We start from the raw sequence: 13,258 nt of genomic DNA, 5'->3' as shown, positions 1-13,258 counted from the left end.
GAACTGTGAAGCTCCATCGTGTGTGAAGGGCCCCCTGACTGCCTGGGCAGTTGGCATGTGGTTCACTCTTGGGTCGTTGGGCTGTGTCTCCCACTTGATTGGTGCTCCTAAAGGGCAGTCACTATTCTCTCGTTGTCATAATCTGTACAGGGCCTGGCATACAGGAGATGCTCAAATGTGACTGTTGAGTAAGTGAATGAATGAAGGCTCAATGTTTGATGCAGGAGCCTTGACATTCAGGAGTACCTGCTTCTCGTGGCACTTACGTCATCCACCATGAGGGTTGCAATGGCACGGCCAATTTCATTGTAGGATTTTGCTCTCCCAGAAGGTCCCAGCAGTATGAACAGGAATCTGCAAAGAAGATGGAGGAGGAGGAGGAGGAAAGCGAGAAGGGAAAATAAAACCAGATGGAGAGAAGGATTTTCTGGTCCGAAATAGTATCCATTCTCAACTTTTTAACTGACCATAAACATCTCCCATATTTGCTCCCATGAATCCCATATTTGCTTTGGAGATACATTCCTCTTCATTTCTGCCTAGGCACCCTCACCATGCCCTGGGGTCCCAGAACTCACCCAACAACCCCCCTCCCACCTGTTGGCTACTTCTTGTTTATGATTATTTTAAATAAACTCTATAAACCTCTTCCCCAGTCAGATCGCCCTCCCCAGCCAGTTCCCTAGTTTTCCTTCTTCATTTTAGGGGTGTCTCCAGCAGCACTGCTGGCTGGCTGCATGGACAGCCGGCCACCCGAGGGTGGGTGTGGTGGGTGGATGTCAATGGCTCTCACCTGGTGGGCACAGGCACCTCGGTCACACCTCCCAGCATGGCTGACTGGATGAGACGTACGAAAGCGATGAACGGCTGGTCCAGGAAGTCTACCTCGCCCACGAGCACGTTGGAGGCTTCTGAGTCCTTGGGGATCTTCTTCATGAATTTGTTTTTCCGCTGGTCAGTGAGGGGGACATAAGATACCCATGGGTACTCATATGCAGTGGTTTTGGCTCTTACTCAGCTCATTCAGATTACTCTGGAGGCCTAACCTTACAAAATTCTCCCAGTGTTTCTCTAGAGACCGAAGGAAATAGCCCAACACTCTCCTACAGTCTGCAGATGAGGAGACTCAAAGTTGGTTAACCCCAGGGACCAACTAAGCCTTTCATAGATGGGAAGGAGCAGGCAATGACTTGACCCCCCCAGGACATTCCTTGTTCTACTGAAGTATGAGCTGAGGGGTCAGAGAAGAGAGCCAGGCTTGCTGGACAGCGGGTCTCATCCCCCAGCTGCAGCTCAAGCCGATGGGGGTCTTGGCTCATACACTCCATTGCCCAGCCCTCCATCTTTGCCTTCACCCTAGTGGCTATGGGAGGAACAAGACCATCCTGATGGGCAGAGTGGACGGAGTTTGTTTTCTTTCTGCCGCCAGCATTCCGGCTGATGGGAATCCCTGTACCTGTGGATCCAAGTCTATAGGAGACTTCGGTGCCCCCAAGTCACCCTCAGGGAACCTCCCAGGAAACTCATAGCTTCTGAGCCTTTCCAGCTGAGACTATTGAAGTGCCCTCCAGCCAGTCCCTTTGGCTGGTGTCTGTTCAGGGCAGAAAGATCAAATAGGCAGAGTGAGTGGGGTCTGATGTGAGAGGTGCTGGAGACAAGCCCCCTGCCCACTCTCTGTGGTTATGACTCCCATTCTATGAATAAGACACTGATTCCTCCCGAGTTCTCTCAGACGAAGAAAACGCCCAGGGGTGGTCACATACATGCTCTTCATCTTGAACATCTTAGGGTGCATTAGTTCTTTATATCACTTTCCCTCTAGGTAGCAAGGGGTGGGCGAGGGACAGAGACAGTTTCAGAGAAAGAGGTGGGGAGGGGCGTTTGGGTAGCACAGGGCTGGTGGGAGGCCACAGTAGCTGACAAAGGAAGAAAGGGCCCAGGAGGAGCAGGCTGGTGCTTCAGAGAGATCCTTGGGTGCCTCAGTTTTGCTACCCACTCCCCACCTGATGGGAGTCTCTCCTGTGAGCACAGAAGCTCAGTGAAGATAAGTTCCTCTGTCCCTGAAGAGGGGTCAGCTGTAGGCATGGGCATGGCCAACAGGTCTTGCCCCTTTGGGCCCACAGCCATTTCCTGATTTGACTCATGGAGTGCGTGATACAGACTGGGCTGGGGCCCTACCAGCACTCGATGAGGCTCTGTGAGTAAGGGCTACACCCTTATAGTCTCTTAAAACCACTCAGAAACATAAAACTGTCGTAACCACCCAGGCAACAACACGAAGGACCCTAATGTAGTAAGAAGAAGCAACAGCAGGTGTTAATGGGAAGGCCAGAATCCCCAGGACTCAAAAGGTCCCTTTGTCCCAAGCTCTGTCAGCTGATTCATAAGCAGGTTCTTCAGGATGGAGGGCTGAGCATGCCAGGGCAGCCACTGTGCCCCTGCCAACTCTATGTCCTCGGGCACCAGGCAGGGAGAAGCTCTAGGGGACTGCAGGAGAGGTCGGTGGTAGGCATGTCCTGGAGAACAAGGTTTTGAAACCACAGTGCTCTGGGATAGCCCATGTAGCACATGTGTACCCAGGAGCAGAGAGGAGTGAAAACAGGGCCTGTGGTCCCAGTAAGGAGGCGGGGTGGTAGTACCCCAGCAACGGACCATGAGAGCGTTCTGGCTGGGTGATGGTCTGGACATGGGCCTGTCTAACCAGAGTCCTGCTGACCCCACTGCCTAAACCCAGGGGACTCTAGTCCAGCTCTGCCAAGTCACTGCACATAGCCACGCTGTCTGAATCCATCTCTGCCCACTGGGAACTCACTGGAACTCAGGGCCAATGTGGAGTGGTAAAAAAAAAGATGCACCTAAAGAAACCCACTGTTGTACAAAACTGCTGTCCCTGCAACAAGCCAACTGCTGCTACAAACACTGAGAAGCAGCATCCTACAACCTGTTAGGAGAACTGGACGCTGGTGCCTGGGGTTGGGCTCCAGTCCCTCAGTAAAAGGCAGCTCTGCTTGGGGAACGTAGTGGATAGTATTCTTGTCACCACTTAGGCAGTAAAAAAATAGGTAGTGAAAAACTTTCACTAGTCAGTGCTTTCTTGTCACGGCTCAACTGTCTGCCCATGACCTTAGTAAAGTGGGGTACTTCTCTAAATAATATTCCCAGGTACTCATTCCTAAGTCAGTCCCAAATTAAGGGCTCTAGAGTCAGACTGTCTGGATCAAATCATGGCCATGCCACCTTTCAGCTGCGTGAACTTGGGCATGTTATTTAACTCTTTTACGCTCTCATCTGTAGAGGGAAGATGACACAGTACCCTCATGATGCACAGGAAATGCCCTGCACGGTGTTGTGCATGCAATATATGGACCTCAAATGTTGGTTGATGTTGTTATTGTTGTTTTATTATTTTGGCCACCAAAAGGCCATCCAGACACTGATCTCATTGACTTGAGGGAATGCTTTTGTTTTGCCTTCTCCCAAACTTGGGGCTGCCTTGAACCCCTGGAAGTCACCTGAGCTCTTGAGAAGTTGGTACCAAATTTCAGATGCCCTTTCTCACCTTCCTTTCTACTCTTGGGGGGCAGAGGCAAGGGGACCTTGAGACCTTCTGCCCCTGAGGTGTGCATGTTTGGAATTGAGGGCAGCCTCCTGTGTGCTTCCTTCAGGGGCATAGTCATGGGGTTCCCGGGCTGTTTGTGGGCTTCTGACCTTATCAATATGTGAACCGTGAACTTCCAGATGTTCAAGCTGGTTTTAGAAAAGGCAGAGGAACCAGGCATCAAATTGCCACCATCTGCTGGATCATGGAAAAAGAAAGAGAGTTCCAGAAAAACATCTATTTCTGCTTTATTGACTATGCCAAAGCCTTTGACTGTGTGGATCACAATAAACTGTGGAAAATTCTGAAAGAGATGGGAATACCAGACCACCTGATCTGCCTCTTGAGAAACCTGTATGCAGGTCAGGAAGCAACAGTTAGAACTGGACATGGAACAACAGACTGGTTCCAAATAGGAAAAGGAGTACGTCAAGGCTGTATATTGTCACCCTGCTTATTTAACTTCTATGCAGAGTACATCATGAGAAATGCTGGGCTGGAAGAAACACAAGCTGGAATCAAGATTGCCGGGAGAAATATGAATAACCTCAGATATGCAGATGACACCACCCTTATGGCAGAAAGTGAAGAGGAACTCAAAAGCCTCTTAATGAAAGTGAAAGAGGAGAGTGAAAAGTTGGCTTAAAGCTCAACATTGAGAAAATGAAGATCATGGCATCTGGTCCCATCACTTCATGGGAAATAGATGGGGAAACAGTGTCAGACTTTATTTTTTGGGCTCCAAAATCACTGCAGATGGTGACTGCAGCCATGAAATTAAAAGACGCTTACTCCTTGGAAGGAAAGTTATGACCAACCTAGATAGCATATCGAAAAGCAGAGACATTACTTTGCCAACAAAGGTCCGTCTAGTCAAGGCTATGGTTTTTCCAGTGGTCATGTATGGATGTGAGAGTTGGACTGTGAAGAAGGCTGAGCGCCGAAGAATTGATGCTTTTGAACTGTGGTGTTGGAGAAGACTCTTGAGAGTCCCTTGGACTGCAAGGAGATCCAACCAGTCCATTATAAAGGAAATCAGTCCTGGGTGTTCCTTGGAAGGAATGATGCTAAAGCTGAAACTCCAGTACTTTGGCCACCTCATGGGAAGAGTTGACTCATTGGAAAAGGCTCTGATGCTGGGAGGGATTGAGGGCAGAAGGAGAAGGGGACGACAGAGGATGAGATGGCTGGATGGCATCACTGACTCGATGGACTTGAGTTTGAGTGAACTCCAGGAGTTGGTGATGGACAGGGAGGCCTGGCATGCTGCGATTCATGGGGTCGCAAAGAGTCGGACACAACTGAGCGACTGAACTGAATTGACCTTATCAAGGTTTCAGCCAAGCTGGTGAGAAACAAGAATTGACTTTATCCCGCACCAGCCATGGAGAAGATACACCATTGCGCAGTCCAGCTGATTCACTATAATTAATGTCTCCATAGGGAGGCCCTACTGCTTCTCTACCCACCCAAGTCCCTGCTTCATCATTCAAAGTGCTTGAGGATGGGTCATGGAGGAGGCAAACTCTGTGTGGCAGTCTCTTCAATAAATCCCCAGTTCAAGGACAGCAGACACCTCATCTGATCACCTTTCTCTGTCCCCAGGGGACAGACCAAGTGATGGATTGTCAGTCACTATGGCTGCCCAGAGCCCCACCTGTGTCCTTCCTGGGGACCCCACTTTTTCAAGGGACTAGAGTTTTGCCCATAGGGTTCCCCACCCCTAAAACCAAAGACTTCTTCCTGCCCTGGCCCTCGGCTGCAGCCAAGGGCAGGGGTTTCCTACCTGGTCGGTATTTGGAGTGAGAGAAATATCGTTCATGCTTCTGCTCTGGGCATGACCTAGGAGAAAAGGAAAAGGAGGTCCATCAGGGGAGATGGTTGCTCACAGATCCCTTTCTCTTGGTCTCTACACAGGCTTGTCCCATCTTCACAACCAAAGCAAACTCCCCCATTATCCTGCAGCCCCTCTCAGCTAGCATCCTCTCTCTTTCCTTCCTTTCAATGGCAGCTTTCTTAGAAGAGTTGCTGGACCCCAGGTTCTACTGCTTCCTTCTCACTCCTCATTATGCTACTCCCTGGTCCCAGCCCACTGCCCTGCCTTCTTAGAGACTAAGATATCTGCTCTGCACAGGCCCTGCAGGTGGGGAGGGACACGGACGCCCTACTGGGTGAGGAGCCAGGCGTCACCAAGCTTCGACTCTGTTGGAGAGAAAAGAGCAGTTTCACGTCTGTCTGCCATGACCCATGCGAGTCTTTAAAGAGGGCTGGGCATTTGGGCTGGCAGAGGGGAGGTAGGTGGGGCTCCCCATGGCTGACAGTTCCTTGCTGCATGAAAGCAGGAGAAGGCCAGCTCTCATTTCCCACCAGCAGCCAAATCCAGCGAGCCCCCTCAGGCTTTCTATGGTCTCTGGAGTCCCTAGACTGCCAGACTCTGCTTTCCTTTATTTCCATCCAGGATCCTCTCAGGCTAGGCTTTTCTCAGGGCCTTGCTTTGGATTCAAACCCTTCAGAGCCCTTACCCCCTCTTCCTTGGTCAATCCCATCCACTTCCGTTTCTTCCCCATCCACATTTGTGCCGGGGGTGCCCAGGTTATGTCTCCAGCCCAGATCTCTCCCTTAAGCTCCAGATTTCTCTGAGCAGCCCCGCCTGGCACCTCAGACTCCACACACTTGGAAACAAAACTCATTGTCTTCCATCAAATCACTCCCTCTATAGACCCTACATCACCCAATGCCCTATCCCATGTGTCCATGGGCAATCAGAGCAGGCCTTGGAGCCAGCTTCAACTCCCCTCTCTTCCTCTTTTCCCACTTCCCATCATTCGCTGAATTCCACCAGCGTTCTTCTCTTTCCATTCTCGCTCTCACTGCCTGCTCTCACACGGCCCCCATCTCTTGCTCCCAGTCATTAAGTCCCTTCTAGCTTATTTCTGATCATGATACGTGCCCTCATCAGACTTCTCAGGAGAACTCATTACCCTCAGAATAAAGGCCAGGACCTTTTGTAAGACACATAGGCCCCCTTCGATTTGGACCCTCTTTCCTTTATATCCTACACCCCTGGTGAACGGAATCACTATATTTCCCCGAATATGCGGTGCCCTTCATAGCGCCTTCCCTTCACCTGCTGTTTCCTTTGTTCTAAAGACCATGCTCCTGGAACACTTCTATTTATTCTCCAAGACTCAGGCAAGCGTCTCTTCCTCTCTGAGCCTTCCCAGGTGCCGTCTTGTGGTGGGGGGTGTGTGTGCACACAAACCTGTAACCACTTATTCATGCCTTTTACCCAGGTTCCCACTATGGCAACATTGGCACAGGGCGACTTCGTACACAGAGAATAAATGAGCAGAAGGCTCATGCCAAAGCCATTCACAGCCTCTACTGCCAGCACTGCTCTGCGGAATAACCAAGACCAGGGAGGCTAAGCACATCCTGGGGTCACTGAGAACAGACAGAAAAGACCGCGGCACAGCCCAGGTGCAGCTGTGGTCACATCACCACTGCGGTCCTGAAGCATTCCCCTGGCCTGGTCAGCGGCGCAGCCCTGGCCTGTGCTTGTTCATATCTTGTCATTTTAGTGAAAGTGCTTAAAGGAAAATACTCCTTTGCACTGCTTTTTATTTTCACTTCCCAAATTCCCTCTTTTTTTTTTTTTTTTTTTTTGCCTCACGGTTCACCCATCTGTCCATCCCTGACAAACTGCCTGACAAAGTCCGGTCTGTGGCCGTGCTCCTCCAGGCCCCCGTGGGGGCTGCCGCTCCACCAGTGTTTCACTTCGGGGGCCAAGACTGTCAGGCAGGATAAGAACATTCTCTGCCTGTCCTGGAGGAAAAGCTGAGCTACAAGACAGATCTAGCCTGCTTTAAATTCTGTTTCTAGGAAGACTTCTCACCAAAAACGGGATTAATGATTAGTTTGGTGAAAACAAAGCCATAGACCAAGTTAAGGATGCCCAGCACATGGGACTGGGTATTGATTATGACAGGACTTGATTTAGAGTTGCATTTTTTGGAAAAATCATTTAGAAAATTTTGGTAGTAAGTTAGACTATGAGGGCAGGCCAGGGTTTGGCGTGAATGTTAGATTTCTTCTGACGCCTGAGAATTCTAGACAGACCCTGGTCTTTACCTCCTCTGCTATGAAAGCGTGAAAATTGACTTCCGAGTGCCCCCAGCCAGAACAAAGGGGCTGCACCGAGCGGAGAAAGAAGAAACTCACACAGACGGCCGTAATTCGCACTTTGCCGCACCCTCAGGTCCTCAGTGGAGTGGTGTAGGCTCGGGCCGGCCTTGGGGCTCCGGGCTGGGCTTCGACCTGGGAGGCACAGAAGGGATTTAACTCCAGCAGACTTGCTGCAGTGATGCACATTAGCACGGTCCTCGTTTACCATCACTTCATCTGAATAAAGCTAGGCTACAAGGCAGATCTCTTCCCCTTCGAGGAAGAAAGGATGGTTTGGTTGTTTTGGATTTTGTTCTTGTTTTTTTTCAGAATCTTTTGAAGCAAGTGGATGGTGTGAATGTGATTAGAGAAAATATCTGTACTGTTGAAAGTGGGATAGCTACACAATTGATGAAATAGGCATCAGGTGCTGTAGACGACATAGGTTCATGCCTGATTCCACAACATGCTGATCATTTGACCCGAGGCAAGTATCTTAACCTCTCCATGCCTCAGCCTCCGGCTCTGGGGATGATGAGAACAATAGCTGGTCACGGCCTCTTGTGAGGATGAAGTGAGTTTACACTTGGGGAGCACTCATGCCTGGAGCAGGGTAAGTGCTGCGTATGTATCTGCTGCAGGCTAAACGTTTTCCATTTTAAAAGAATTGATCTACAGAGATTCCTCAAGTCTCTTCAGCTAGCAGCATTATCAATTTTGTACTGATTCCTGCGCTTATCTGACAGGTCAAGCGAGGCCAGAGTCTGGGCATCTCGACTCTGGGATATCAAGGGTGGAGGGTTGGAGATTTGAGATGCATGCAAAGAACAAGCGTTACGGCCCAACTCACTGCTGGTGGAGGAGACCGCCTTTCCAATGTCAGCCAAGGAGCGGTGGATGGGCTTTGTGGTTTGGTGGCGGTGTTTCCTCAGGAGGACGTAGCTGACCCTCTCTCGGAGCTCTGGACGAAGGAGGCCATCCTCAATTTGCTTCTCAATGACATCATCTAAGTGGGAAACAAACACGCCTTGTCCACGGGGGACAGAATGACCAGGGGTGTGGGGGTCTTCAGCTTCACCTGTTACTTGTGGGATTAAAAGTGAACTAAAGGAGGCACGGAATGTAGAAATAGTCCCAACCTTTGCCACAAACTGAAAATTTGGACCAGTCATGAACCTTCAGGCTCCTTATATGTAAAAGTGTGTGTGCATCTCTGTGGAAGTTCTTGCATGTGTGTGCATGGGGGTGCATGGTATGTGCATGTGGGCGCATGTGTGCAGATGTGGTTCATGTGAGTGCATTGTGGGTGCATGTGTGCATGCATGTATGGGTATAGGATTCTCTGCTCTATCAATAATATTGTGGAAAGTAGATGAAATTGTAACCATGAAAGACGCTAAGAAGCACAAGGTACTATGCCAAGTGGTTTTAGTCCCAGTGTGAATTCTTTTTAGAAAAGTATTTGGGGCAGCATACTTCTGGTAAAACTGAATGTGCTAAAACAAAATTCACAAGGAGTTTTAGGGACAGTAAGGCAAGCTACTCCCTTCCTTTGTCACTCCATCAAACGAGAGCTAATTTCCTGAAGATGAGTGATGATCCATTTACCCTGATAAGAAACAGGTTGCCATGGCAACAGGTGTCTCCACCTAGGCTCAGAAGCACTCTCCATTTCGTTCCATTGCTGAATGGCATTTCAGAGGCTGGTCTTGCCCTCTCTATAGGCATCTGAGACTAGGAGTAACTGCGACGCTGCTTTGGGAGCATCAGACCCAAAACCTGGTCTCCGCAGAATTAGGCAGGCATCAGAGGTGGGCATGCCACATAGACCAAGGGTGGGCAAGAGACAGGGCAGGGGAAGGGGGATGCTGCCCTGGTTTGCGGGGGCCACAGCAGTCCTTGCCTCACCTATGATCTGTGGTAAGGAGCCACCGTCCAAATCCAGCAGCACGGTTCCCGTCTGCAGGCAGGTGCGGAGCTCAAAGAGGCTGTGCAAGGACAGCGTGGACACGTGGGGCTTGCTCCAGCGTTCGCCTCCTTCCTCTACCTTTTCTTCAAACTTTATCCACCTGGAGAGGTAAGGACGGGGCTCAGCATGGCCTTTGCCCTCAGGAGGAGCCCCCAGCTGGGCCTCTTCAGGAGAGGGATGCTGGCTTGCAGGTCATGCTCTGCACATTGTGGGGGCATTGACCCTCTACTCACAGGCAGAGGGTCTCCTGGGGACTCATCCCTCACTCCTCCTGATGGGGCCATGCTCAGGGCATGCTGAGGGCAAAATGGCAGCAGAGAATGACCATAAATGGGTGTGAAGACTATTCTTTTTTTCCTTTTATTTATTTTCTAATTGGAGGATAATTGCTTTATTGGATATGTTGCAAAATTGGGTTTGGTGATGGTGGCAAAACTCTGCACATTTACTAAAAATCATTTAATTAATACACTTAAAACAAGTCTTTAAAAAACAAACCATCCACTGGATCCTAGTTACCTGTCTACTGGTCACATGTGTGTCAGTGCCTGCCTTATGAGGGTATGGTTTGCTGGGAGAGGCGATCATTTCCCCACAGTTCTACTGTAGGGCCTGAGGTTTCCATGAATCACACTCGGATTTTGGTTCCGAAAGTTCAGGGTAAAATCCAAATGTAATTTATGGGAGGAAAGAAATTAAACCAAAGATGTGTAAGAATTTGTCCTTTCTAGAAGCCTCGGGATCATAGGCTGAGGGGGAGGGCCACGTGGGAAGGCCTTGGGCCGCTGGCAGAAGCAGCGCTGGCCTGTAACTCCTCTGCAGAGGGCAGCACTGGACAGCCTGTAGAGCCGCAAGGAGGCAAAGACTCCTGGCCGGAGACCTGCTCGCTCAGTTTTATTAAATATCGACCTCAAATTACTGAGTAGCTTCAAACTATTCCAGTCAAAATCCTATGGGAATATTTTTGGGCTGTGACTAACTCTAAAGTTCCTCTGAAAAAGAGGATAGTTGGGGAATGTCAGAGAAGAGTTAGGGAAAGTCTAAAAAAGAAGAATGGGGATGGGACATGCCTTTAGCAGATATAAAAACTTACTGAAAACCTTGAGTAATTAAAGCATTATAATTCCAGCCCAGATATAGACAAAGGGATCTAGAAAACAATAGCCCAGAAACAGACCTGAGCCCCCATGGGGGTCTGCGTTTTGATGGAGGACTTGTTTAAAAGTCCACTAGGGACTACCCTGGTGGTCCAGTGGTTAATAGTACTCCTTCCAATGCAGGGGACAGGGTTCAATCCCTGGTCAGGGAATTCAGATCCCATGTGCCAATGGGCAACTAAACCCATGGCCCACAACCACGCACTGCATTTAGAGAAGCCGGTGTAAAATGAAGAGGCCATGTGTTGCAATGAAGACCCAGCACAGCCAAGAAATAAATAAATACAGTGATAAAAATTAAAAGATGACCAACCTAAGTATAAAAAAATGAAGTCCCTACTTCTCACCAAACACTACTAAATAGTATATGGATTAAAGGCTAAACAAAAAATTAATCTATAATGGAATATTGTTAAGCCTTTAAAATAAAAGGAAATCTTGACACATGCTGCAACATGGATGAAACTTGAAGACATTATGCTAAGCGAAATAAGCCAGTCACAAAAGGACAAATATTGTAAGATTCCACTTATATGAGGGGCATAGAGTAGTCAAATTCATAGAGACAGGTGGTTGCTAGGGGCTGAGGAGAGGGGGGTGGAGGAATTGCTGTTTAAGGGCAATAGAGTTTCAGTTTTGCCGGAGGAAGGCGTTCCGGAGATGGATGGTAGTGATGGTTCTGTAACAATGTGAATGTACTTAATGTCACTGAACTGTACTCTTTAAGATGGCTCAGATGGTAAAGTCTATGTTATATCTATTTTGCCCCACAATTAAATAAATAACAATGTGAAAATCTATAAACACAAATACAAATATACTAGAAGAGAATATAGAGGAATATTATATTCTTATTATAACATTATATAATATATTATAATACATATTCTATAATATAATATATATTATAATTCCTATTATAATATTATATTCTTATATCCTTGGATGGGGAGAAAGACTTCCTAAACAGTATGTAAAACCATAAAGGAAAAGAAATGGGCACTTTGGTATACAAAAATATACTAAAACCTGTGCATAACACAGTAAGACATAAATGAAGTTCAAAGAAATGCAATATACTCAGAAAATATTTGCCACAAACAGGACATCGATGGATTTTTTTTCTGGCTGCAGCACATGGCATGTGGGATCTAGTTCCCTGACCGGGGATCGAACCCACACCCCTGCATTGGAAGTGCAAGTCTAACCACTGAACTGGCAGGGAAATCCACGAAGCTTCTTCACAACAATAGGAAAAACTCAAATCACCCAACTGAAAAGTGAACAATTCTGAAAAGAAATGAAGATGGCCAATAAACTTTTGAAAATATGTTCAACTTTCCTACTAATCAGGAACACTTAAAGAATGTTGTTGTGGGCTTCCCAGGTGGCCCAGTGGTAAGGAATCCATCTGCCAATGCAGGAGACACATGTTTGATCCCTGATCCCAGAAGATTCCACACACCGAGGAGCAACTAGCCTGCGTGCCATAGCTGTTGAGCCTGTGCTCTAGAGCCCAGGAACTACAGCTACTGAGCTCACCTACTGCAACTGCTGAAGCATGCAGGCCCCTAAGCCCATGCTCAGCCAGGGAAGGCACTGCAATGACAAGCCCATGCCTCACAGCTAGAGAGTAGCCCCCACTCACCGCCCCTAGAGAAAAGTCTGCACAGTATCAAAGACCCAGCACAACCCCACATGAATAAATTTAAAATGAATGTTGTTGCAAATGAAACAGCATCCTTTGCTTCTCATATTGGCAGAAATTTAAAAGATTGACAACTTCCTGTGTTGGTGGAAACACGGGGAGGTGGACACTCAAATACTGTATGTATGTACATAGTATGTGTGTATATATATAGTGTGCATATTTATATAGTGTGTGTTTGTATATATATATATCATTTATATATATATATATATAGTGCAGCCACACAGCCTTCTTGAGGTGGGGAATTGGGGAGCCTCTTTTGTCTTTCAACCCAGTAGTTCCAATTCTAGGAAGTTATCACAGGAGTATCATTGCACATCTGCACACAGTAATGTGGATACTAGGAGACGCTCACTTCAGCTTTGTCATTAGGGTGAAGAATTGGAAACCACCAGCGTTCAGTAAGGACTTTGTCATATCAGTTCCATATGTCCATGCCACGGAATACCCCTCAGAGATAAAAAGTATGAGGATGAACTATGTGTACTGATGGGATGGACAATATCATCCCATTTTATAACAAGAAGAAAAACACATGCAGGTGTGCCTGGGGGTCTTTACACACGTGTCTGAGCAAATCCGGCAGTAGTTTTGGATGGATGCCTATCAGATGGTTAAATGATTACTTCTGAAGGGAGGTATGAGGTTGTTGGGGGCAA

The 13,258-nt window shown here is 48.0% G+C and overlaps 1 protein-coding gene across 8 annotated transcripts in view; it reads right to left on the bottom strand.

Moving 5' to 3' along the window:
* The window catches only part of SLC4A5 (solute carrier family 4 member 5), a 139,057-nt gene that overhangs the window by 35,098 nt on the left and 90,701 nt on the right, over positions 1-13,258 (bottom strand). For all 8 annotated transcript variants that reach the window (XM_025260798.3, XM_025260801.3, XM_025260804.3 and 5 more), the window contains 6 exons: positions 9,671-9,831; positions 8,613-8,768; positions 7,820-7,915; positions 5,385-5,440; positions 794-951; positions 267-354 (listed from right to left, as the gene is read on the bottom strand). In XM_025260798.3, the coding sequence (XP_025116583.2) occupies positions 267-354; positions 794-951; positions 5,385-5,440; positions 7,820-7,915; positions 8,613-8,768; positions 9,671-9,831 (715 nt within the window). The remainder of the gene's footprint in view (positions 1-266; positions 355-793; positions 952-5,384; positions 5,441-7,819; positions 7,916-8,612; positions 8,769-9,670; positions 9,832-13,258) is intronic.

The sequence above is a fragment of the Bubalus bubalis genome, chromosome 12 (assembly GCF_019923935.1).
Source record: "Bubalus bubalis isolate 160015118507 breed Murrah chromosome 12, NDDB_SH_1, whole genome shotgun sequence".
NCBI lineage: Eukaryota > Metazoa > Chordata > Mammalia > Artiodactyla > Bovidae > Bubalus > Bubalus bubalis.
This window is presented reverse-complemented; position numbering and strand designations above follow the sequence as displayed.